The 27864-nt window shown below is 49.9% G+C and overlaps 1 protein-coding gene across 1 annotated transcript; it reads right to left on the reverse strand.

The window, feature by feature from the left end:
* Nucleotides 1-248: 248 nt before the first annotated feature.
* LOC144136564 (uncharacterized) lies at nt 249-22397 on the reverse strand. The gene is made up of 2 exons (XM_077668969.1): nt 22099-22397; nt 249-2478 (listed from the first exon to the last, which is right to left on the reverse strand). The coding sequence occupies exon 2, from the start codon at nt 2463-2465 to the stop codon at nt 1680-1682; it is 786 nt and encodes a 261-aa protein (XP_077525095.1). The 5' UTR covers nt 2466-2478; nt 22099-22397; the 3' UTR covers nt 249-1679.
* Nucleotides 22398-27864: the final 5467 nt, after the last annotated feature.

The following is a 27864-nucleotide window of genomic DNA, read 5'->3' on the forward strand; positions in this document are numbered from 1 at the left end:
CTTGTTTAAGATATGCCATTCTTGATAACTGACACACGAAGAAGGTTTCCTTTGCTTACCTGCTACGGTACAATATGTAACGAAATTATGTGTATATGCAAGATTTGTAGTGTATGAATGGGCAACAGACTGATTCAATAAACGAAACTGCAGTGGCGTACGCATCTTGGTTTTTTCGACGCGACCACACGCTGCTCTGACGCGTGGGCGATAAGCAGCATGCAGGAGAAGCACACAGTGACACCAGTACAAAAGAAACGTTGTTTCTTGTATTGTTCTTCGTACAGCGTAGAGTGGAATGTCTGTACGTTTAGTCCGTACCAAAAATTCAGCGGTGCGTTGTGAGATCCCTGGGATGACGAAAGCAGTCTACAGGTCACGAAAGGCTGAGCTTCCGGCCGTGAGCCGACAACAATAAAACAAGTAGAGACGACTACCACGAATGGCCACAGCAGCCCGCGCCTCCTTCCCCTGTCCTCCCTCCCGGGCCCTTTCACGACGCCTCACTTCCGAGAGGTAGGTACACCGACACCAGTAGTATTACTGTAGCTTGCTACGTTATGACCTGTGAGGTGGAGGACGCTAAAAATGAAAACAACATGTATTCAGGGATGAGTGATGACAATGGGAGTAGACAGCGGATACATTCACAGCCGTGCGTTATTGGAGACGGAGATCCGAGTCTCCTCTCACTTGACGTTCTCAACTCCACTAATCATTTCTCCCCGCGAAGCAGTGATTTCACCGCATGCGCTTCGTTATGTTATTTAAAGCCATTTTATTCGCTACACTCCTCTCCAGACACACTGCGCGACTTTCTCCTGTCTCGCGTGGCGGGGTACTCGGTGGCTCGTGTGCCACGCGGCTTCTCCCCCAACCCCACAATTATCTTTTCATGACCACCCCGAGAAGGATGCTTCACTGCACGTTAACAGTGTATGCTAAGAAGCAACGCGTGCAGGAAGAGGAGTCGGAGCATGGCCATTGGTGACGAGGGACAGAAATATGAAAGCAAAGGAAAGGGGCGAGGAATAGAAACGAAAGTAAGCATGATTCGAAGTCCTGAACGCACACACTTTCAGGAGGGGAAGCACGAGAGATGAAGATTAAAGCACTAGTCGTGTTGTGAGAATGGTCGCTGTAGGAAAATAAAATAAAAGGAGATTATGTAAATGTCGCACACAAAATAAGGAACGGAAGGAAGAAAAAGGAAATCGAATTCATGTTGGTGTGACTATTAAGGAATTGAGCCAGTGTCTGATAATCCAGGGGCAGTGGTTGTCCTCAGTCTCTGCACCTATATCGTGTTAGTTCTTACCCGTGAGCGAATTTTTAGTTTCTTATACCTCCCCTAGACGCCTGCCGGATGCTCATTCTTAGGTATGGTTACCAGCGTAGTTAAATTTAAACCCTTTAAATGTTTGAGATCAAATAATAGCAAACGCTGTCGAACGACTATTTGAAGCGATCGGGAAGAATTGGCCGCGGCAATCTATACATAGAGGCCGCGTTCTCGCAGCATACGGTACGAAACAAAAGCGAACTGCCCCGTGGATTGCGGAGCGCGCCGACTCGGGGGAAGCCCCCTCCCGCCGCCCTGCCCTCCGGGGCCCTGCGGCGGCAGTCACGCACAACACACGCTGAGCGCAAGCAGGTCCGTTCTTCCTGGCGTCCGCGCCCTAGACGAGCGTGGAGTAGGGCGGCGGCGGGGTCCGGCAGCGGCTGCCGTCCGGCGGGAAGCCGTCGTAGGGCGGCGGCTCCGCGGGCGCCGTGGGAGGCTCGCGCACGAACGTGGAGAAGCTGGCCGAGGCCTGCGGCGGGGTCTCCGGCGGCGCCGTGGGCACCACGGGAGGGCGGCCTTCGGCTGCGAAGGCCGGCTCGGTGCGCAGCTGGCCGAAGCGCAGCGTGTCTCGCACCTGCGTGTTCACGTGGTGGAAGTCCTCGAGCTGCACCGCATCCTCGGAGTCCTTGAGCGGCCGCCGGTGCCGGCAGCGACGGCACACGACGCGCAGCAGCACGAGAGAGAAGAGCAGCAGGAAGGCGGCCACGGCGGCCAGCACGCCCTTGCCGTGCACGCTGCTCTGGGCCACCAGGAAGATGATCCAGGCGGCCACGGCCCACAGCACCAGCGCCAGCAGCAGCGGCAGCGCGCGCCTGTGCACGGGCAGCTTGCCGTCGCGGCCGGCCGGCACGAAGAGGATGGCGGCCAGCACGGCCGCCGCGCCCACCACCAGGAAGACGACGCCCAGGAGACGCGTGGCGGCCGCCGACGCCCAGAAGCCGCCGGCCGAGCAGCACACGGCCGCCAGGAAGCAGAAGCCGCTGGCTGCGATCTGCGGGGAGCTGCGCCGGTCCTCGTCGGCCGCCGGCTCGGCCGCCGCCGGGGGGCCGCCGGGCCGCCGCTCCAGCGAGAGCAGCACCGCCGGGGGCGCGCCCAGCGGCGACGCGGGGAACCTCAGGTCCATCGCTCAGGGCGCCCTGCGCACGGAGTTTGTGACCCCGCAATCACAACAATTTCAATGTTTGTTTGTTCCACTGAAGGGCATCAAGCGCAAGCTAGGGACGTTTGAGGAGCAATTGTACGCTGCACAGTTAAGGCCACGGCTTCAACTTGCCTTGTTGTCTGTGGTACCACTGCTTGTAAACTAATGCTGCGGATGCTTTCTCGCCTGCCCGAACTTCCTTCGTTTGTGTGGCCTACGCAAGCACATCCCGAGCTACGCGGAGAGTCGGCAGGACTGAACCGAGCGATGCGCCAGTTTCGTTCTCTTCGGCAACTGCGTAACCATAGTGCGAAGCCCATGCGCTTTTTTTTGTGCCAATGGAATATCGTCGCTCCTGCTGACAGTGGCGTCACGCTCTGCCCTTGTGTATGCTGTTGTCTGCAATGAATGAATGGGAGTTAGTAGTGGTGAACGTAAGCATAGCTCGTCCTTTCCCTCACTTCCCACAGCCGTGGAACGCTTTCCTCGATAAAGGCTACGGTCGAAATTTTCGTGCTGTTTGCGTAGCTGAACGGGCAGTGAAACTATGAAACGGTTGTAATGGATGAAATTGTGTCAAGTATGGGACGTTCGTCGTCCAAGCATTGTGAGCAGTGATGGGAGACGCTGAGACGTTTCCGCCACTTTCTTCTGTACCATCCAATTCTCTTTAGTTCCGTTAGGCGATTTTTTTTATCTCATCGTGACGTATATTCCCCTTTTCTTGACAACTTCGCACTGCCGATAGGATGAATTTGGCTATTTAAAAAGGGAGTAATAACTCATTGGCATCCACCCAAGTGCAGCCATACGGCTTCAAAGGAAAGCTATAGCTTTCTCAGTTTCTGAGAAAGATGTATAGCTTTCTTTTTAAGCTGTATACACTTGGGTGGACGCCAGTGGGTTATTACTCCCTTATTAGAAATCTACTCCACCTTGGGGTTTCCCCAAAACATTTTACCAATTTGGCTCTTAGTTCAATCTGCGACCCATTCGCTGAAAGCACGTTGCCCTAGATTTTGATGCGTGTTGTCAAAGAACGAGAGCCATGAAATTCTTCGTGTCTGGATATGTAAATAACAATCAAAATAAAGCTCTATATGAGCCCTAAACTACCGCGTTAGCATGACCAGTTGACAGGTTCTGCGGGTAGAGTACATAGCCGTGAATATCTCAGTTAAGTTATATTGTTATACGAGGCGTGTGCCGCTCAGTATGGTCGCTTTTAAATCAATTAATCATGAAATGTTTTTGGCTCTCCTTTTTGACCAGCTCAGGGGAACATCGGGAACCGGGGTTTACATGACGCCTAACATGAAGCGAACATCGCGAAAGTATCCCTCCGAATGGTACGGAGCTCGGCGCGCACTGAAGGGACCGGTTGGCCCGGAGCGGACATGCGTGCTTTCGAGCGCCGGCTAAGATCAGGTTATTTATTTATTTATTTATTTATTTATTTATTTATTTATTTATTTATTTATTTCATAATACTGCAGGCCACTGCTTGGCCCAAGCAGGAGTGAACATATAATGATACATAACCAAAAGAATAAAGTTATTCAATATTAGCAGCACACGTAGACCAAAATAATAAAACCAAAAGAATAAATTTATACAATGTTAGCAGCGCACGGATACCAAAAGAATAAACCAAACAATAAACTTATACAATATCAGCAGCACACGTATACAAAACATACATATAATCAATATTAGCAGGTAAATAGACGATTTAACGCATCAGAAAAATTTTGCGAGGAAAAAACAGATTCCGGTAGCGAATTCCAATCTTGCACTGTTCTAGGGAAAAAACTGTATTTAAAACTGTTAGTTTTGGCGAAAAGTTTTGGCGTTACCAACGGCAACGCGTAGCATTTCGTGCGTTACGCATGTTCTCTCTCCACATCGCTCAGCAGCTGCTGTGCGGGCCGACGTGGAAGTGACTCAGAGTACCTGGCTTTCACCCAGCCGTCGCCGTCGCTGCTGCTCACGCGGTGGTTGCGACGTGCGCCTAGTCTCTCAATCTTTTTTTTCTCTGCTTACTCTCTTTCCTATCTGCGCGGCTGACAGTGGCCCACTTGGTGTCAGCCGACACTCCCCTGCTTTCCTTCTCCGTTCTTCACGCAGTAACTCACGGAGGTCCGGAGCAAAGCCCTGAATCCGCGGTGGAGAACCAAATCAATCTGGGCCAATAAGAACTCAGGATTTGAATCTAAATCGCCCATCGATGCACAATTTTCGCCTCGTGGAGCAAGAAAACGGGCTCTAGATCGCCAGTTCGGATACGCCATCACTACTCAAGTGCCCAGGTTGTGTATCTATGGGATAGGAGCCAGGCCCGTAGCCACAATTTTTTTTTCGGGATTGGCCCGAGGCAGTTGTATAGGGCGAAGGCTGGGTTGGGGGGGGGGGGGGGACACACCCTCGCTTTTTTATTTGCCTTTTTCATTTTCTATATAGTTGTATGTACAGTTTGCTTCTTTTCCATTCAATTAATGCTGTTCTTAACTTCTGCGTTGTTTGTCTTCTGTTAAACGCTTTTTATTTCTCCGTCCTTGTTTCGTGCATACTTGCTGGTTGGTTTCCTTGTCCTTTTCCGCCACTGTGAGGCAACGTTCTTCTTGTACACGTTATTAAACGCCTTAGCTGCCAACCTATTAACGTCCACTTTCTTCAAGCGTTCTTGACACAATATTTTTCTCTGAGGTTCCCGTGCTTCGAACGATGTATGGTTGTATGGAAGCAGTACCCATGTACTGCTTCGTTCGCGGTTTTCCCATGGGCACTTAGTGCTAACCTTTCAACAGCTCTCTTATTTATTTCTAGTCCTGACTGAACTGAAGAAAACGGGAAACTCAGTTTTATTTGTTTCACAAGAAATATCAGACTCGTGGTTTTGAGTGCACTTTTTTTTTATCATGAAGATGCCAACGCGATCCAACATCGGCCTGTGGCTTCCATTGTTAACCGCATCATTACAGGTTTGACGGTGCTGATGTGGTGGCCCTCGGGAGGTTTGGAAAATATATGCAGTAAATATTCTATCAGGGGCAATCTGAATCGTATCATCACCATGGTAAAAAAAAAAATGAGTTCGTAAGCATTTGCAATGTCGCGCACGCCTTACGAAGGATTAAAAGTCAGTGCGACCGGTTATGGCATTACTCAATAAACAAAAATTCACCTGAGAGCCACACGGTGTCCTTCGGTGATTCAGTAAGGCTTGCTTAATTGAACTCAGGAATACTTTGTCAGAAAGATGCATGAGTGCTCCTCTGAAAAAGAACGCAGCTTCAGTTCGGGAAATGTTTTCATAGCATTTTTATTTACACTTACTCTCAGTTTACCAGGCCTCAATTTTCCAGTTCCTCAGGCCCCATGAATTGCTTTACCTATCTGTGAAGGTGTTTGAAGCAGCCGCCTGTTAGGGTTAGGACTCCATGAGAGTATGATGTCAACGACAGCGGATTCCTCCTGCATATGTCTCAAGTAAGCAAACCTGCTGTTTACTATACGTGTGCACGCATACACACCCATACGTGCGAAATGCATGCTAGCAAGAAGTCGTGCTCAAAAACTCGAAGTCGTGCCCTAATCTGCGTATGTCAGAAGATGTCAAGCGACGCTACGTGGCCCTTCCCATGATGCAGAGTGGCACTCACGGTATTTAAACCCCTCATCTCAGAGTGAAGGCCCTATTTAAAACCCGCCAGACGAAGACAGTTCCTTTTGTCGATATGTTGCCAAGCCCCATGAGGCTTTTCCCTCCCTTGTTCACTATATGTGACCCATGCTGTATGTTAGTTGTTACTGAAAAAAAAGCGCTTTATCATAATTCGCGAATTTAGAACAGTGCATTTGCTGCAGCGTCAACGAGATAACTTCAGTAGAGTTAGTTCTTGGGCTAGTTGGTATTCTTTATTGAAGCTCATTCTTTTGGCTGTGTGCCGTTGCGCAGAAAAAAAATATGAGCTTCAATCAACGAGATAACTTTTGGTAATGGCAGCAGCCACCCTGTGTTTTGCGCCAAGCAGGCAACAAATTTTATTAGACTTGTCGCATTAAACAAAATATCATAGTTTCCTCTGCACGGAATCAATATATCAGGGTGCAAAGAAGTTGCCATAAACTGAAATGCCTTTTTTTTTTTCGCATTCGCGTATCCCCTCAACGCACCCCTCATTGCCTTTCTTCCCTCTTCTACCCAGCGGCCAGAGAATGGCATGAGCTTCACCATTTCTTGTTCAGCACAGGCCACATTTATTTATAGTTGAAGTGAGCTATAGGTGGGAAAGTTTATCAATGGGAAATTTCTAGTTTAACAATTTTTGATCTGAAAGACAATTTATTAGAAAGGAAAAGAAAAACATGGCCGGCGATTACGCTTCTCAGTAATGCGATGTTTGAGCGCAGCTGCTGCGGTGTTTCAACCATAGGCGACCGCCGACGGGACACGCAGGGCCGAACGGAGGCGGACATGGGTTTAGGCTTCTGCATGCAGCGCGCACAGCGACCCGCCGCGCCTCTCCTCTCTCTTTGGGGAATCCTCATTGAAAACATTAGCAAATGACATTACAGCTTTAGTCACGTGCCAACGACGCAAGCGAGGAAGTCAACTCTGGCTAATGTCATTCGTCCGAAATGACGTTATAAATTCGCCGCCTGACAGGGATCCATTGCAGTTGCTTGGAATTCAGTGGGTTGTGTAGCGCAATTCAGTGCCTTATTCGCCGTCTCCCCCATTCTTCTCCAGAGGCCTTAACTTTCGCGGGATCATGAATCGCACGCGACGTAGCACGCCATACTACACACTATGTGCTCTTACGCTGCACCATTTAACTCAAAACATCATACATCAGTGTTTGAATTGAAACGCGGTCGCAAACGGGAGAACGGCGAGCCGCCGCGGTGGCTGAGTGGTTATGGCGCTCGGCTGCTGGCCCGAAATACGCGGGTTCGACCCCGGCCGCGGTGGTCGAATTTCGATGGAGACGAAATGCTAGAAGGCCGTGTGCTGTGCGATATCAGAGCACATTTAAAAAGAACCCCAGGTGGCCAAAATTATCCGAAGCCCTCCACTGCGGCGTTCGTCATAGCCTGAGTAGCTTTGGGACGTTAAATCCTATGATCGAAACCAAAACCGGGAGAAGGAAGATCCCATGCTAAATTAAAAGTTTGCGGCAAAATGCCACGGTAAACGGCCGGCACTCCTTCCCTGCAAGAGCCACCCCCCCCCCTTTTTTTTTTCATCCTGTAGAATATGAGATTATATTGCTTCAACTACAGTGTGCTTTTGCTGGGTTCGCGATACAATACTCACAACGTGAATAGATAGATAGAAAGAGGAGGAGGGAAAGGCAGGGATGTTAACCGGAAAGGGGTTCCGGTTGGCTAACCTGCACTGGGGAAGAGGAATTAGGGGACTAAAAGGAGGAAGAGAGGACACACACACACACACACACACACACACACACACACACACACACACACACACACACACACACACACACACACACACACACACACACACACACACACACACACACACACACACACACACACACACACACACACACACACACACACACACACACACACACACACACACACACACACACACACACACACACACACACACACACACACACACACACACACACACACACACACACACACACACACACACACACACACACACACACACACACACACACACACACACACACACACACACACACACACACACACACACACACACACACACACACACACACACACACACACACACACACTCACACACACACACACACACACACGCACGCACACACAACGCTGTAACAATTTGTCACTCAATCCAGTCGCTTTCAAGTAGGTAAAGAGTGCCTTGCATGCCTTGAGAGCAGTCGACTGCTGTGGCCACGGACCGAGGATCTTTTGCTCTGTTAATGGGCGAGGATCAAGGCGGTCCAGGGCACAACACAGTGTGTCTTGCACTCGCAAATGCAGGGCACTTACAGAGAAGATGAGCGATGGCCTCCTCACAAACACAGCTTTCACAGGCAGGACTGTCGGCCATTCCCATCCGGAAAGCATAGTGGTTTGTAAAAGCAACACCGATACATAAACGGCATAACAATGTTGCTTCGCGACGTACTAAGTTATGTGCAAGACGGAGGCGCAGTCCAGGGTCCAGTGCCTTGAGGAGGAGGTTGCAAAACTCTCCCGTGTTCTACGCGGGAAGTGTGAGCTCCAGCGCCAAAGGGCGAAGCCCACACGCAGCGTCAGGTCTTGATATTGGGATCCTCACTGGAAGCCCGTCGTTGTGAGCAGAACGTGCAGCCTCATTGGCCTGGTGATTACCGTTAATACCACAGTGTCCTGGCAGCCATTGAAAAATGATGTCATGACCTTTGGATACGGGGCCGTAGTACAGTAGACGGATCTCAGCAACAAGTTGTTCCTGCGACCCGCAGCGTAGCGCAGCTTGCAGGGCTTGAAGGGCTGCTTTAGAGTCGGTGAAAACCGTCCAGTCATGTGGAGGTTTTTGACTGATGAACTCTACCGCAGCCCGTAAGGCTGCGAGCTCCGCACCAGTTGAAGATGTTGGATAGGTCGTCTTCACATTCATGAAGATGGATCTGGCCCGTATCACCACCGACCGCGCAGAACTGGTCGAGTGAACTGATCCATCTGTGTAAACGTGTATGCGGTGACTGTGGTAAGAATGTAGGGGATTCAATGTCAGTTGTTTGAGAGCGGGCAGTGATACACCAGCTTTCTTCGTAATGCCAGGAATATAGAGGTGAACCCGAGGTTCATGAAGACTCCATAAGGGTGAGCATGGTCTTGACGCAGGGGTGAGCTCCGATGGAAGATATGCGCGACGGGCTTCAATGACTTTGGCGAATGCAGTGCGCGGCCTAATTATTGGGAGTGTTGCGAGGTGACGACTGGGAACCCGTGTGAGGTGTCGAATATGTGTTCTCATGGTGTCAACAGCAATGTATGTAGTAACAGGATGTTCCCAGGCAACAAGAACAGTTGATGCTGTTGATGCACATTTAGGCAGTCCAAGGCAGATACGGAGAGCTTGCGCTTGCACACTTTGAAGAGTCTTGATATTTGTCTTTCTAATGGAACAGAATATCGGAAGACTGTACCGCATGTAGCCCAGAAATAGGGAACGGTACAGTTGTAGCATCGAGCGCACTGATGCGCCCCAGGACTTTTCCCCGAAGGAGGAGAGGACGCGGACAATCGCAATTAGTCTCTTTCTCATGTCGTAGATATGTGGACTCCACTAGAGGTTCCTGTCGATGACAACACCAAGGAATCTGTGGCTTCTATCATAGGGAATGGCTTCACCATTGGTGCGAGTGGTGTAACGCGACATTATTTTGCGTGTGAACGCCACAAGTGAACACTTTTCGGACGAAATGTTCAGGCCCTGCAAGCGAAGATAAGATGCCAATATCGATGTCGTCTTTTAAAGTCTTGCACGAACTTGAGGGCGGGTCGCCCCTGATTCCCAAATACAGATATCATCTGCATATACAGAGATTTGAGCAGATTGTGGCAATACGTCGACCAGGCCGATGAGAGCAAGGTTGAAGAGAACTGGGCTCAGCACTCCACCTTGAAGGACTCCGCGCCAATTTCGGTGTAAGGACGTTGGTACGTCCGCAGTCAGGACAAAAAACGACCTCTCTGATAAATAGCTGCGTATCCAGCTGAACGTGCGGCCTCCGATCTCAGCAGCTTCCATTGCGTCCAAAATGGCCTGATGCGTTACGTTGTCGTACGCGCCCTTGATATCCAAAAACAATGCCACGGTCAATCTTTTCAAACTTTTGCTCTGTTGCACGGACGTTACATGGTCAACCACGTTGTCGACAGAAGAGCGGCCCCGTCGGAACCCAGACATGAAGGTTGGATAAATCTGATATCGCTCCAAGTACCATTCTACGCGTGTGAGCAGCATTCTTTCCATGACTTTGCCGACGCAGCTGGCGAGTGCAATTGGGCGGTATGATGAAAGGTCGAGCGGTGATTTCCCCGGTTTAAGAAGTGGAACCAGACGACTGGTCTTCCAATCATGAGGAACTATGTCAGCAGTTTATGACATGTTATAAGTGTCCAAAAGAGCCCGTCGAGCTTCTTGGCCAAGGTTGGCAAGTGCGGAGTACGTCACACCACCGGGCCCTGGTGATGATGACCTTCTGCAACAAGCCAGCGCAGCATCAAGTTCTTCCATGGAGAATAGTACGTCCATCCGAGAATCCCGTGAGGGTGGAACGTTGTTGCAGTGCAGCGTTGCGCCTGGATTCGGAGGGCCTGTTATTCTTGCGCAGAAATCTTCGGCTACCTCAACCACACTGCGCCTTTGGTGCAGCGCTACGGATTTGAACGGGTAGCGCTGTTGAGGGGACGTGTGAAGACCCCGAATTACACTCCAAACGCGTGACAAAGGTTTCCGTGGATCAAGGGTTTGGCAAAATGTCCTCCAGCGTTGTGTTTGCAGTGCCTGAATTTTACGCTGAATCTTCTTCTGTATGCGCCTAGCATCTCTTAGGTCTAGGCGCGACTTTGTACGTCGGTATCTGCGCTCTGCCCTGGGCCGTTGTGATCGCAGTCGCTGCAATTCGAAGCCAAAATCGATGTAGTTAGCGACAGAGTTAAAGGAGCAGGTGGCATGTTCCATGGCCTCCTTAATTTTTTGTTCAAGACCGGTAGAGAAGCCCTCTGTGCAAGCAGCCTCCATAAGTAATTTAAAAACTGTCCAGTCAATGCGCTGCCTACACGTGGCTGGGGAAAATGTGAAATGGCCGGTAATAATGCCGGTAATAATCAGATAGGTTGGGATATGGTCGCTGACATGGGTTTCTACATCCGAAAACCACCGGACGCTGTTGGGAAGGCACTGTGAAACGAAATTCAAGTCCAAGCAGCTGCTATAAATCACCCCTAGAATATAGGTCGGGCTTCCGTCATTAAGGCACTGGAGGTCATGGTCAGAGGCGAAGGACACAAGCTGTCTTCCCCCAATGTCCATCCTAACGCCTCCCCACATGGTGTGATGAGCATTGAAGTCACCCATAATGACCCACGGAGCAGCAGGTGTAGCTGCCATTAAACCACTCAACCTTCTGGCGTCGAAACTACTTGATGGCGCCAAGTACACCGCCAGTAGCGTAAACGTCAGGTCTAGGCTCTTCTCTGCCAGGCAAACGTGCTGATTGTCTTCGTTCGGAGGAACTGAATGTTGCACATATGCAAGTTCACGTCGAATGTGGACGATGACTTTGCTGGATCTGTTGCGCGTGGGTGATGGAAATGCCTCATAACCGGATATTCGCAAAATTTCCGGGGTCTTCGGTTCACAAATCACAAGAACGGGGAAGTGATTCTCGTAGAGGTAGTGCCGTAAATCGAAAATCCGGGACTGGAGTCCACGAACATTCCATTGGAAAATGAAAGCTTGCTTGACTTTCTTTTGAAAAGACAGGTCCGAAGGAGCCATGATTCCTTCTACTGTAGAGCCGCAAGAACTGGATGTAGCGCGACCAGCACTTGAAGTGCGCTATTTGCTACTGGCGTGCGTAGGCTGAAAAGCAGAGCACGCATGGCATTCATTAGTGACGTTAGCATTGCGATCACTTGCATATCTGTGTCATGGCCTTGATCGTGCCTGTTGGCTGGGTCAGTCGGAGGCGCTGCACACTGCCCTGAGTGCGCCAACATCCCTGACACAGTAGGTGTAGAAGGCTTTGGCAGTGGTGGCCAAGTTGCATCTGAGGCAGCAGGTCCAGCCTTACCAAGCGCCGGGCTCCCTTGATTTGGTACGGTTTTTGGTGGAGGCGGACAAGCTGCAGTTGCGTTTGGGGCATTCCTCTCAAATCTGACTGCTTTCTTTGACGACCTTCGGCGGCGCGAACGACGTCGTCGCACCTTTGCGGCGGCTTCTTTGTGCGTAGAATGCTCCCGCACCATTTGCTTCAGTACCGCCCGCTCGGTATTTAGAAGGGGGCAGTCTTTTGAGGAAGAGTCGTGAGGGCCGTGGCAGTTGGCGCACTTCAAGGTGGTCGCGCGGCAAACGTCACCGCTGTGTGACTCGGAGTATCGCGGGTACACGATGGAGTTGATGCAGACGCCTCTCACGTGGCCGACCCTTATGCACTTCCTGCATTGAAGGGGCTTAGGCACAAAAGGTCGAACTGGATGACGAAAGTGTCCAACCTTCACGTACGATGGTATGCAGTCACCCTTGAAGGTCAGCTTGATGCATGTAGATCTTCCTAACCGCTCAACTTGAATGATGGAAATGCCGTTGGTTGCCGGCTTGATCAACATGGGTAAATCTGCGTCACTGATGGTGATGTCGACGTTGTAGATTACGCCAGCCGTAGTGCCGCTGTCCTGGAGAATAAGGGGGCGTACACTGATGTGGCCGAGTTTGGTGATTGCGGTTAAACTCTCTAGTGCACTTCGCTCCACCACATCAATGGCAATGACGTTTTTGAACGTGTTTATTCTGACATCTTTAATGCCTCCCAGTACGAGGCTCTCCAGATAAATAGAGATGGCTTGCCTGTTCAGGAGGTTCAAGTTGTCCGTTGGGTTCAACGGCACAAAAAAGTCTGTATGCGCCGAGGAACTTCGCGCCGTGATGATCGTTGGCGTTCTTGATGAGGACACCGTTGACGTGCTCGATGAGGACGATTCGGCTTGTCTACGCAGTCTGCGCTTGGCATTCTTGCCAACTACCGGTATGAAACCGTCGTTGGGCGAGGACGAGGAGTCTTCACTTAGCACCTAGTACACAACAGTGTCCTGGCTGTTCGAGTCACCCTGGCGGTGCAGGCGCTTCCTCTGGGCGGCTGCTGCCGACCCACCGGGTTCCAATAGAGGCCCAGCAGCCCTCCCCTTCCATCGCCGTGGCAAAAAGGGAGCGGCGCCTCCCTGATTATAGCACAAATTACAAAAAAAAAAACTGCAGAGACGTGAAGGCAGCGTTCTGATAAAGAACAACTTCGTCTTCTTTTCCACAACGTGAAACCATTCAATAAACCCTGTGAAGAAAGTGTACGCTGAAAGGTGGCTTTGCGTCTTTTGAAAATTCCTCCTTACGGTGAGGAGCATTTGCGTCATCACTGCATCGTTGTCACGAACAATGAAATAGACCACCAGCAATTGTAGAAAAAAAACAATTGCGTTTTTGCCGGCGAAGGCAGTACGTAATCGAGTTGGAGGCCATGGCGCCAGCAGTGGACATTGCACGTGTCGAGTATTTTAATTCACCCAAATTTTCAAGCTTGCTGAAATTATTTATGTCGTAATGAAACCCCCACACACCAAGCCTTAAATTGTTCATTGAATTTATCCGAGGTGTGCGTGACGAATATTACGTAGCGTAAAGAGCATGTAAATCGGCACGATCTGCCTCTTCGAGTTTTGTAACTGCCCCAAAACTATTTTTTCATTACATTTTGGCGTACTGGGACAGTAAACAATAACTGACGCCCTTTATCACAAGAAAGCACGCATCTCTCTGCACGCAAATCGTCACCTTACTCTTCTTTTTCACCTTGACGGGGTCCGCGACAAGCTTCTTTCGAGCCATAAATAATGCACACAAGGGCGCAAGGTCAGATGGAGCCACATTAAAGCGGTGGGTACGCGAACCACGCCCCTCCGGCGCTGAAGAAATTTGCTACCCTTTCCCTTCCCACCTTTGTGGGCTCCGTCGGTTGCCACTCGGCCCTTCCAGCGCGCGTCGAACGAAGAAAAATATCTCAACATGGACGACCCCCTCGTGTTTCTTTGTTCAAATTTGAAGGGTTTCTCGTTGACTTGTGCACTCATCACCCTTTAGCTCTACCCTGCACGTTTTTTTTGCTTGATTGTGTTCTCGTTTAACACCTTTTTCTTTGTTTTTTCTCCGTTGATGCCACGTACAAACGAAAAAATAAATTAGAACAATGCATGGGCTTGCGGATATTTTCGGAGCTGCCAGCGTTACCTTCAGGAGTGTTGCCCCCCTCATTTCGCTAATTATGCGACGTTTGGGACTAACGCTTTTTAACCGCGAAGTATAAGAGTGATCACCGCAGCAGCGACACTGAGCTCGATCTGTCCAAGTTCAGAGAAAGCATAGAATTGCTCCCTTTGTCGATAAGGCCATACCCGTGCGGAGCTCGATTCTTAAAAAAGGGCGTCAAGGTCGCGCCAAAGCTACGCTGCCGCCGCCCGAATTCGAAACATTTACGTAACAGCGACGATGATGCGTTCGCAGTCTTCGCTACACTCACAATTTCCGGTTGTCTATAGCGCGCACGAAATGGGATGATGTGCAGCGCCCACGCAAATGACGAGTCATAAGCGTTCACTGAGCTCATAATGGCCACCGGAGGTGCGCATGTTTGCCTCTGAAATCGCCCCCGACTCCCTCGAGTTGCGTGCTCAGGCCGCGCAGAGGATCTGAGCACGTGGTGGCGCGAACCTGCCGTCTCTGCAGTCGTGGCGGCACATGGCGGACGGACGAGACCGTGTGAGGGTCCAGATGGCCGTGGAGGTGCCCTCTCGTGGGGAGCAGCACCTAGCGTGACCCGCGGCCATCACTGCGCCGGAGGGAGGCGGTGGAGTGGTGCGCTGCCACACCCCCATCCCCGCTTCGTTTCTTTACTTGCCATGCTGCGGCTCCGGTATAAGCGGTAGGCCCTGAGCGGATACCCGTGCCTCGTCACCTATACGAACAGCCCTGACGTCAAGCAGAATCCATTGTACCCGGTGCGACGCGACCCGCCTTTCTCGTCGTCAGAGTGCGAGCAAGGACGAAGCCACGTGCGCTTGACGCAAAAACGTTTTGCTAGCCTCTTTTCGTTCAAGGAGCTCGCTGTGACCGAACTGAAGAGAAAAAAAATTAACGAAAAGACGGAAAAACATGAGGCCCCTTTGTCTAGCACTCAACAATAAGGGTTTGTAGTTTCCTTTCTTTCTTTCTTTCTTTCTTTCTTTCTTTCTTTCTTTCTTTCTTTCTTTCTTTCTTTCTTTCTTTCTTTCTTTCTTTCTTTCTTTCTTTCTTTCTTTCTTTCTTTCTTTCTTTCTTTCTTCCTTTCTTTCTTTCTTTCTTTCTTTCTTTCTTTCTTTCTTTCTTTCTTTCTTTCTTTCTTCGTTCCTTTCTTTCCCTTTTTTTAGCGACGTGCGCCAACTTAACTGCCAAGAAATTAGGAGAATGAGACCCACAATATTGACATCAGCCACATCCACAGCAGGGCTAAGGAATTTCCTTTTAGCCTTCAGTTAGCAGTGAGCCACACTGGATACTTGTGACGAGAGAGAGAGGAAGTATTTTAATGAAAGGAAGGCTGGAGAGGTCGGCCGTCGGCAAGGTGACCCTGGCCTGCTACTCCACACTGCGGAACGGGGAAAGAGAAAGCAAAAAGGGGAGTGAAGGTGCGAATGGAGGGTGATGACGTAATGCGGTGAAGTGTCGTGCCAGCTGGTCCCACAGGCAAAAATGAGAAGGCTTCGAAACGGCGCCACCGATAATGCGCTTATTATCTCTCTTGGTAAGTCAGAAAACCACGAACAAAACTCGTCTCTAGAAGTGGACCCCAACATGAAACGATTCAAGGGAATTAAACACTCAGTGTGCTCTTGTCACAGGCCATACGCTGGGCGAACAGGCCTGCCTAGATATTATGTCCAAAAGCTTTCGTTAATCAGCTGCGCGTGTACTATGGTGTGTTGCCAATACTGCCTCCCACATGCGCCCCGCGACGATCTGAGAAGACAGTTGTGTTCTAGCTGATAGCGCTGCCAGCGCACGCTTGGCAGCGATAGCACGGGCAGCGCGATCAGAGGCCCTAGGTGTTCGCCGCTAGTTCTCTGTAGCTCCACCTTACGTGTTTCAGAATAAAATGGGGCTTTGTCTAATACGCGCCTAACTCCATTCAGGCTTTCATTGGTATTCACTCCGAAGCCAACCATTTGTACCGCTGGCACGAAGTGACTATCCTTTCACCTGGCAGGGGTACACAAAGAATCAATCGGCTCTGGCTAATCCTCTGAGTTAGCAGCCCCATCTTTTGTGACCCTTTTTATTTTGTGGACTACGGGGACAAACTGAAACTAAGAAGTCGCCAAGCAAATAAGGCAAAGCTTTATGCGCAATACAGTGTTCCATAGACTATACATTACGCAAACGCAAAAGATACGCACGTTATATCAAACAGCTGTATAGATTCCCAGCAGCCGTGCCTCGCCTCGCCGAAGCCACACGCACCCAAACTCATCGCACACACTGCTCTGCACAAGATGCGGCTAAAATGCGCACATCTGCACGGCTGCCAGCGTATTAATCAGCTTCGCTTAACCAACGCCTATATGACCCTCTGAATATTGTGGCAGGCAACGCAGAATACGCTTACAGAAGAAATTCGCGCACGCTGTGTTTGAGTCCCGCCCCATAAGCATTCTTCTCGCGCGTCAATAGCGCCGTTCTCGGCCGGTTGCCAGATCAATATACGATAGGGAGCAGTTTTCTTCCGCCACTGCACCCAGATCTTTCCAGGTGCCTCGGATGCATAGAGTACCTATTCCGGTAGAGCTCTACCTATAGCACCGGTTGCTACGACATAGAAGCCATTATTTTCTTTCTACTCCACAATACACCAATCGTCTAGGGACAGCTGGCTCTCTATTTAGCCCCTATGCTGATAGAAGGGTACGAAGTGACCACGGAGACAAGGAGAAAGAAGTTTATGCTGATGAGCTTCCGCTGCATCAACTTTAAGGCCTGCTGCCATCCGCGTTATCTTCAATAGAAACTCACGCGAAAAAAAGAACATTAATGGTGGGTGGTAGCGAGCCAGCCACATATAAACATTGGGTCTTGCTGTACGAACACGTCTCCTCTCACACGCAACACCACGTCTTTAGCCTTTCCTAGTAGAGCCTTTTGACACTCGTAGAAGTTTACAGTAGCTTTGTAGAAGCTACTTCACTGACAGCCTTGCTTCCCATTACCGGAGAAACGTCAACTTAGTCGGCACAAAATAAGAAAATACGGAATTCTCGTGCATTCAAATCACGTTTTACGTGCCGTCATCTTTGCGACACGACCTTCGCGCCCGCGAATAACTAAATTAGACTAGATAATGACTGACTAGCGCTTGAGAGAGTGAGAATATATATGCTCAATGTCAGCATAGAAGTATTTGCGTTAGTTGCATTGCACAATAAAAACGCGAGCGGCATCGCTGATGGCATCATGATTTAAGTATCAGCATTCCCGCCTGTGCTGTCTGCTTCCCACAATCGCTATGCGCGGTCAGTGAGGACACTAGGTGCTGGCGGTCAGAGACAAACACAGTTTGCTTATATTTGCCTCAATTTTCACGCAGCGAAAAGAAACGTCCTAATCCCCCTTCTCCTCAAAGTTAAGTGGCCACGTTCATAAAATCTATTTTGCTCAAGTGTGGTTTGTCATTGGGCGGTGGCGAATTCCCCCACAGCTACGACTGGCCATCGTCTTGCGCGCTCCCCCAATCGGACAGCGCCCGTGCGTCGGCCAGTCCCGCGGTATTTTTATGCAGGGAAATCTTCGCGAATCCGGCTCCTGATTTGCCTTTTTTAACTCATCGCGTGACTATGACAGTGTACGTCCTCCCGGTGCTATGAAATGGCGCCCTTGGGAGGGATGGCCAGCCTGATAACATAGCCAGCGCCCCCACTATTTTTCCTCTACTATTTTTTTTTGTAAAAATAGAGGAGGCGCTGACAGAGCGTTCATCAGTCCATGGTGTCCAAAGGCTTGACGGTGCTTGGTGAAACTTGGCGTGCGCTGCGGCTGCAGTGTACATGGTCGCGAGGTGAGGCTTGTTCCTTTTATAGCGACCGCCGCCTGAAGGCTAGCGGCGGAAGGCTAACACTCACACATCGAACTTTTATCCAAGGGTTCGGCTAGTTAGTATGCTTAGATTATCCTAATCTTTTAGTAGAAACAAAAGCTCGTCGTATGTGAAGTCAGCAGCCCCCACACTGTTGTTAGCGCGAACTTCCTACCGGTACCGCTGCCGATACGCTGTGCCACAGAACACCGAACGGAGCCCCGGTTTTTCATGCAAGTTTAATTTTTTACGCTTTATTTCCCCCAAAGTAAGTGTTTATTTTTTATTTCTAATTCTGCATTCCGAATGCCTAATTAGGTAGTTTAGACTGCTCCTGATCAAGCTATCTGTGAGCAATAAAAAATAACGGACAGTCTGTTCCTGATTCGTAAAAAATCTTGTTGGCTTTTTAGACCTAATGATAATAATTTTCTGTTTCTATTTCGCTCAAAGATCTCCGAGCATCATACGACGCAGTGCGCCGCGTGTTAGAGTATTTCGAGGCTGTGCCAAAACAGGCTTTCGTTGTAACAAGCGTGGAGAGCTATAACAGACACTGTTATTGCACCTTGTTTGCGTCCGATAGGCGTTGGTCGCTCACGACGTCCGGATCGTATCGGAAACGAAGGCATCTCAAGTTCCCCGTCCACCGCCGTTCCACAACACACAAAGTGCTAGCGGCGTTCTCATTGGAGTGCTCATGTATTAGCAGCGTCAGCACAAAACACCTTTCGCTGTTCCTCTATCCACGTCCATGGCCGCCTCTAGTTGTCCTTCCTCTCAGGCGTTAACACCTCTATTTGGGCTAGTTGGTGCATACTTTATTTAGGGAAAAACTAGCGCCAAAGCATGCACACCACAAGACAAAACAAAGACTACACACAAGCGCTTGTGTCTCGTCTTTGTTCTTGTCTTGTGGTGTGCATGCTTTGGCGCTAGTTTTTCTCTAATTCCTTTCAGGCGCTTAAGAAAAAACAAGCTTGCTATGTAGCGTATTTAGGTATCCGCACCGTTACTTCTGAAATTCAATGCGATAGCATTCAAATCCTCATCGGAAAAAAAAAAACGTCTCGGTCACAAAATTCCCATTGGCTGGAGGGAAGTGACGTCACCAGACTGTACGTGACGTCACTTCCGGTAAGGGCACCAACTGCTTCTAATGCTATCGCATTGCCAACACATAAGGTGATTGGATGTCCCTGTTAATTTTTTTAGCAAACCTTGCGTCAAGTTTGACTAATTTCAGCGTAAAATTTTCACAGCAGACACCTATTCCTGGTTGATGCTGGTGCAGCTCTGATATATTACGTCATTTCAGTGCTGATTTCAACAAAAATTTGTACGAGATCGGCTTATTTTTCTTTTCCTTTCATTTTTCCCCTTAATTTTGCATTGCTTCGATTACTCACCACGCTCGCTGGCTTACTACAGATTTCAGCAGCTTCCTCACTGGGCTTCAGCTGGATGGTTTTTAGCTACACAGAGAACGACCGCATGAGGGCATGTCATGATGTAGAACCACTCAGCAAATTGGGGCCGCTCTCACAAACCTTCTCGAATGTCAGAGCGCTGGCCAGTCATGACGGCCATTGAGGCGATGGCCCAATCATTATGGCCAACGAGGTCTGTCACGATCGCACCTATGTGAGAAGAGTTTTGTGAACCTCGGCCCTGGCCCCTTAGACTCCACCGAGCGCTCGAGTAATGCAGGGCCGCCTAGCTCAGCCAGAAGCCTAGGAGCCCGGGCAAAGAAGCCGTGCATTTTTGACAGAAGCTAGAGCAAGAAAGTGCAATCTCAATGAGGACTTCGAAAAATAGCCTTGTTGTCTTCAAAAGAAAAGAAAGTTTCAACCTTACGTAACAATACAAAGCGGGCTCACACTCAGCTGTCCCTAGTTGATGGCCGTGCTGGCAGAAGGGCGTGTTCCATTTTATTCGACACCCACATAAAACTTCCTGGGTGAGAAGGCGCTTCTACGACTGTATTAAAATTATAATTAGTGCAAGAAGTGTACCGGAAGGAAGAGACTGGCGGGCTTGTTTCTGCCGTGGCTGGTGCACGCCGTCCGCTATGTTGGCACTCGCATGTTCAGTATATCTCACGAACGGACCCTGACCTAACAACGATATAAAGAACTGGACGCCTCACATGCATCATGCCCATCTTTTCCTTTTGTGGAATAGTTCATGCAGTTTATTGTGAACCTTACGCTCTGTCGGTATCGTAGCCAGCTGCCTAAGTAAGCGTTTTCGTTCTCTCTTGCAGGTTTTCAGAAGTACGTGCATACGGAGAGATTAGATTTCAAATGGAGTTCACAGTCGCAGTGTCGAAAGTAACAATCTATATAAATGATCACGTTTTTTTAAGACAACGATTCATTTAAGATAGCCAGTTGGGTTCCACTTAGAGGCCCGTGACCGTTTGGAATCGGGCATGTTGCAAGATTGGTATCCGGAGGTTGCGATAACTAGCTTGTAGCGCAATTTTGCCCTCTAGTGTGTTCAGTCTAGTAAATAGATAGTCTATTAACGCTTGTAACAGTTACAGTTAGCGTATTTTCAGTGACAACACCACTTGATGTGAAGAAGAAAAAAAAAGCGGAACAGACAAAGGAGTTCTTTAGTCAGTGTAGTAATCGCAAATATCTCGCCAGCTATACAGTTCTGAGCGATTCTGTGCGAACGTTCAAGTAATGCTTGTTACTAGAAATGACCTTGCACGGTGCAAACATTAAGCGTGAGTTGTGCATCAAAGCGCAGGACTTGATCACGCTGCGAGCTAAGTTCGCAACGCCCCGTACGCATAAATGAAGTTCGCTCCTGGCGTTGGACAGACGCGACTCTTAATTAGCCGTCGCCCTTCGCTCGAGTCTGTTTGCCGCACGAGAGCGACCCTAAATAAAACAACATACAAGGGAAACGAAGAAAAGACGCGCGGCCTAATTAATCGCCACAGGTGCGCGAACAGGTCGCCAAAGGCGAATGCGGCTGATTCAGGCTTTGCACATGGATGGTCCGCCGCGGCGCGCCTTGCAGCGCTCCGAAGTCCTCGCGAAAATCTTCGTTGTCTGGGTAATTCGTAACCCGCTCAGACGAGGCCGTTAACGGTTCAACATGTCAGCCGCAATCTTGGTTTCGCCAGTCCAGATTTCCGCTGCGCCTCTTTTTTGCCACTTCCCGCCCCCCTTCGCGCGTTGTGGTCGCTAGCTCCTCCCCTCCACCGTTCGCTTGACCCGTTTCCGCGCCTCCTTTCCTGTCGCCGAGCAGCGCTGGTACGCGAGATGCCGGATCCGTCGTCTCTGCCCGCCAGCGACGGGTGTTTCATTTCTCTTCCGGATGCCGCTATTCACGACGTCAGTGGGCGTTTAGGCCTAATGCTTACGCACACTACCTCGCTCGAGAGTGCCGTAGCGGTGATGGGACCTCCGAAAAAAAAAAAAAACCTGCGGAGGCTGCGGTGCGCGCGAACGGAAGGCTCCTTTTGTTTCACCGGACGCAGAGGGCAAACCCACGAGATCCAGGAAGTGAATGGAAGGTTGTGCAACATGCGCGCAGACACATACACTCAGGTGAATGGGTGTGCGCGCATCACTTCCTCCCTTCGGGATCGCTCCTTTGCGTGCACGTACAGCAACCGGAGAGAAGGAGGCGCTTAGCTCCGGGCCCCGCCGCCCTGCTCGGCCGCCAATGTGAGTCGCCGAACAAAGCGCGACGAGCTCACCTACCTCGGGGCTCTCTGTCGATGGTCGGGGCGGCGATCAGCGCTCGAGCGGCGGCCTGCCGCCACCGCCTGCTTCCGCCCGGCCCGCCGGCGGCGCGGCTCCTCTCATCGTCTCCCGCGCGGCGCCCGGTATTGCGGCGCGATGGCGTGGCTCTCGACGCTGGCTCGCGGTGACGTCCCGCAGCTGGCCTCGACGCTGGGCGATCCGGAACGCTCCGTCGCCATCACCGGCCCGCGGATCGATGGCCAGCACGCGGTGTGCGTGCGTGTGCTGCGACGCCAAGGCGTGGCCGCGCACTCCTCGGCCAACGCGCTGCCTCGGAGCGCGATCACGGCCGCGCAGGGGGCGCTCGCACCTTCGCGTGCTGCACCGCTGCCGGGCCGAAACCGGCTGATTCCGCGCTCCGCGGTGTCTACGCGGCTGGCGAGAGGTCACTCTCTGACTGTTTGCACTTTTGTGCGAAGGCCCTACTTGGCACCATGAAGGCGGTCAAAGACTGCTTTCCTTCACTTAGCATTTGCTGTCTGCATGCGTCCTACCGTTCTCTGCCACTCAGTAGCGAGCTCTTTTCTAACACAGATTTACGCGAAATTTTGGGAAAAGGATTTTATCTAGCGCATGATTTCGCTTAGCATTTTAGTATGGTGACACAGTGGCCACCTGTGGGCACTTGCGCTAAGCCGTGCAAGCTAAGATTCATTTTACGTTGTACAGTACTGTGTCATTGTCCCTAACACCCAACTCTTCGGTTTTTTATTGCCTTCAGTCGGATAAAAGAACGCTTCTCCTCCTTTGGCATTTCCCGTTTGTCAAGTTGGAAGCTCGGGCAGGCGGGTACTGGCGGCAAGTTAAGCCATCACGCTTTTTTGCGCGTGCCATTTTTTTTCTCTCGCAGTTTTTTTTTCTGCAATATTACCAACACGTGTATCCACATTCCCCCCCCCCCCCCCCCCCTCGCCCTCCTTATTTAATTGGTCGCGTCTCCTGCATTTAAACCAATGGCTTTTCCGCATCATGTGTTGTATTGTGGCAAAGCACGCTTTACAGGATAAACAAAACGTGGCGGCGTAAAGTGCCAAACCTGCGCATTTCTGCTGTGGTGAGCCGGAGAAGTTGGAAAAAGAGAGATACAGGTCGGTTATCCTGTAAGAGAATTCGCATGTGCACTGAAGTTCATGTACTTGAATTTTCCCAGATAGGTCCAGATTAATAGCTCCAGACAACATCTATTGGTGGACTTTCTGATTTAACGACATGACTTTTTCTTAATAACGCGTAGTAACTACATGTGTTGGTAACATTGAAAAAAAAAACTGCTTTTGGGTCCCCACAAAGAGAAAAGACGGGGCTGAAATCATGGAAGAAAAAAAAAATAAAAAAAACTCGGGAGAGAGCGCGACGTCACGCGCCCAGAATTCGCAAGCCAAATTGGTGAGGTGCGTTTCCAGAGTCAGCGCAGAGGATCAAGGGAAACTCGTCTGCTACCGCTGTTTTCTGTTCCAACTTTTCCTCCCTGCTCGCTAGCTTCATGGCAGTCGTCAACGTCAGTAGGCAGTCGCTGTGTTAACATCGCTTGTTATACTAATTTATTCGCACCGCAACATCGCTGACTGCACTGAATCATCGCAAGATGCTCCGCTTCGTAGTGTGTCTTTCCATGAAATTCAGCCAAAATAATGTAAATGGTACGAGGATATTTATTGTGCTTTCTGGACCAAAACTTTTTGGGTAACAAAAGGCAATTGCCATGCTCAGTTGTCACGTTGTCATGGCAAAAAAAACTCAATGGCTTGGGTGCCTGCGTCGGCTGCGGCAGATGATCGGTTTACAGCATTCTGCCGGGCAAGAATGGATACAGGCGTCCTCCGGCCTGGAGCACGGTTTCTTAACTAACGCTCAAACATTCGCGTTACAAACTCCTGTGATTTTTTCATCTACTTTATAATCAATTATATTTCAGTGAATTATATTTAGTTAGTTATTATCATCTAATTTATAATCACTTATATTTCAATTAATTATATATACCCGAAAGCAAACACTCCACACATTTTATACTTGTGCAGTCGAGATAAACCGCCGGAGGGTCTGCAACTCTCCGACCAATCGCAGTGGGAGGCCGCGCTGCTCAGCTCGGACTTCCGGGTCACGAGAAGGGCTGAAGAGGTCACCGGAGGGCATCGCCGGTCGGCCACCTGGCGTCCGGCCTAGGAAGAGGCCCGCCATAGAGAGGGGAAGACCACCCTTTCGTGACCCTAATCTTTCTGAAAATAAAGTTGTTCTCTCTCCCAGCACAAACAGAGCGAACAAGAATGTTTTGTTTTCAAGAATTATATAGGTATACTGCTTACCTGCCCTAGCGTTCGCAAACAACCTGGTGGTGATGGCAAGATGAGCAGGATTGCAAGCCCTCCTCGTGACATCTGACAGGAGGAAATCTCTGGCCTCGGACTGCATTTCAACGCAAAGTCGACGTGTTCGTCTGGCTGAAAAGTGTGTCTGTACAGATTCCCCCCCCCCCCCCCCCCCCCCCCCCCGAGGCCGACTCTGGAGGGAGAACTTCTACATACGTTGTGCATAACGACTGCATGCAGATACCGCGCAGTCCATCTCTGCGCCTAGGTTGGAATATACAGCCTCCGCAAGACCACAGTTCGGCAGCTGTTTGGGCTCAGTGCATCCTTTACCGACGGTTCGTGGCTATCCGCTTCCTGATGATCCGCGACCTATGGAAGTTGGGTTGGTCTACATACCAGGCACATTCACAGATGGAGTTGTGTTTCTGGCTAGTAAAAGCGAGAACTTGGTAGGTAGACACGAGCGAGAATTCGGGCACGCCAAGCATGAGAAGCTTCGAACAAGGTCGCCTATCGTGACCGTCTCTCTTCCTGCCATTCACACAGTTGGCGCGCTGCATTTAACCGACTGGACAGGGCAGCGGATATGCCAAGTGTATTAGATGGAAAAGAAGTTCGGTTCTGCGCACAGCAAATCACAGCTGAGCTTACTCTGCAGCCGTGTCGTAAAAGAGAACGCCATGAGGCCATGAGAAACGTTCTTTCATGAGAACGAGTCCACCTGACTCGACTGCCTCAGGGAAAACAAGCAGCGCATCAGCGAGTGTTGCGCCGTTCCGTCGCTCACAGAAAATCGAAGAAAAATTCTCCCGCCTAAACCGCTGTCTTGTTCAGGCTCAAATGTCGTATTCACGAGATGTCACGGGCGGCATTATTAGAAGAGGCTTTTATAATTTCATTTCACCCCCTCCCTCCCCCTCCCTCACTGCTCTCTACGCACGCGCAGCGTTGCTGTAGCGACGGAGACGAGATTAGCGCGTCGTCTGCTTTCCACGGCTCCGCGGCCCCTATCCGTTTGCAATGCTAACGTGCGCTGAAAGTTCAAGTCGCGTGTTTGAGCATTCTACTTGAGCTGCGCCAGGGGAGAAGCCTGAGAGAGCGAAGTCTGCTTCCACTGCGGCGTTTACTGTATATGCACGTATGTGGTGAGCGTTGCCGGATCGCATGAATGGCTTTGCAAACACAACATCAGTGACGAATGTCTACGCTTCTCGGCACTCGCAGTTTTGTTTTCATGTGCATTTCTTTACCAAAGTCAAGCGCTGCATCGCTCCTTTCTAGCACCGCTCAAGTAAAACTCTTGCTCGGGATAGTTGGTTCATGCTTGAAGACGTCATGAAAACCGCGCGACGAACGAGGACAAAAGTAGAACACAAACGACAGCACCAGCGCCACTCGCAAGTGATTTTGTTTTCGCGCCAAGCCTGCCTTTTATAGGAAAACCAAGCCGATTTACAAAAGTATCCGAAGTAAAATACGACAATATATCGCCAACTCCATGAATTATTGCTGGCGTAGTAAATCAAATCAGCAATCAAGATTCCACACACGAAGTATAGGGAGCAATGCATCGAGCGGATTCTTTACCAGGCAAACAGGAGCAATAAATTCATAGCAAAACGAAGTGCCTATTTACGCTACACGAGCAAACCAGCGAACACATAAGACCAATCACACGCTTAACGGTCAGTAAGGGATACAAAGAACTGCGAGAAGATGAGATCAATGACCGACAAATAGCCTGCGTCAAAGCGAAAACCTCTAGAGTCAAACATGGCATGGTTTACGCAAAAAGCGTACAGGCGCTAAAAGACGGAGACAGTACAGTACACGACTTTCGCGCTATGCCCAGGTGCAGCTTTTGTTGCTAACTTCCTCTGCCCGATAAAGGTCACGCTCTCCTCCCCACGCGGGTCAGTGGTGCCATCAGCGCCGAAGCGTCAAGTGCATCATCTATTCTTGTTGACAGCGCTTAAAAAACACGGACAGAAGACAGAAAACATGGAAGACGGCGTCACAGGCGCTGATGTTTTCTTCCATGTTTTATGTCTTCTGTGCGTGTTTTTTAAGCGCTCTCAACAAGAATGGATCAGCACCAACTAGCCCGACAACTTGTCCTATTCAAATGCATAATCTGACACACTCCTTTCTTTTGGAGAAGCAAGCTCTACAACTGGTCATAATTTTTAAGAGACGTTCGGCGAAATTGAGTTTCTTAACTGCACCGCCAGGATCCTCAGTAGGCGTGGATATACGCTTCCCTCTTATCCTGGGATAAAAGGCACCTTAGTAAAAAAAACTATAGGGGACATTTAAGCTCCCCTTTAGGAGTACGAAGCGATAGCATTAATGGGTTCCTTCACTGACCTAAGGCCCACTGTGAGTATCACTTCGCAGACACGATCATCCTCTACGTTAAATTCATAGATCGCGGATAATCCTCACACCACTCCTAACGCAGTGGCGCAGCGGTTAAAGGGGGCACTGAAAAGGACTCTAATAAAGTTACAGTATGCCTAGGATGTTAAACCATGCCACTTCACGAATATTGTTCAAGAAGAATTTGTTAAGTGCGCGTGTAGTAGTTGAGTTCTCTATAGTCAAAATTTGAATTTCAGCGTGTTCGCCTCTTTTCCTCTCCTCTCGTCACTTTTTGCACACTGGAAGGTAGGCGCTCCTTCACTGGCACGCCTATACCCAGACGCAATGACAGGATTCCGCAAAGGTCGCGTCGCTATCGACAGTATAATTGATCTGGTGTCGACGGTAGAACACGAGAAACATCGTTACAGGCTGACCGCTGCTCATTTCCTTGATATCAAGGCCACATTCGACAATGTTCAGCACGATGTAACCTTAGACGCCCTCGAAAAATGTGGAATTGGCGGACGCCTACATCAACGGATTGCAAGTTATCAGAGGAGCCGTGCAGTCTACATGGTTACTGATGAAAGTGACACGACAGATCATCTTGTCACGCGTGGTGTCCCTCAGGGAGGAGTGTTTGGTCATTTGGTCCAACATTATTTAACCTCGTACTAATCTGCCTATTCAAAGAACTACCAAACACACTTTCGGTACCCGCGTACGCAGACGACATCTCCACATGGGCATCAAGTGTCACGCGTCCCCAAGTGCAAGCGAGATTGCAGCGTTCAGTGTCCATTGTGTCTCCGTACTTGCGTCGTCAGGGGCTTGAGCTAGCGCCAGCTAAAAGGGTCATATTAGCTTGTACACGAAAGTTGGTGGCGTGGTACTCTGTCAGAACTGACGGTCAAGCCATTCCATACGTGAGACACTATAAATTCTTAGGCGTCACTATAGACTGCGACCTCTCCTGGCCGAAGCACATCTCTTTGCTAAGAAAAAAAACTGGACAGTTTTACAGGGATTATGGAGTTTATAGCTGGAA

This window comes from Amblyomma americanum, chromosome 1, assembly GCF_052857255.1.
Source record: "Amblyomma americanum isolate KBUSLIRL-KWMA chromosome 1, ASM5285725v1, whole genome shotgun sequence".
Classification (NCBI taxonomy): Eukaryota; Metazoa; Arthropoda; class Arachnida; order Ixodida; family Ixodidae; genus Amblyomma; species Amblyomma americanum.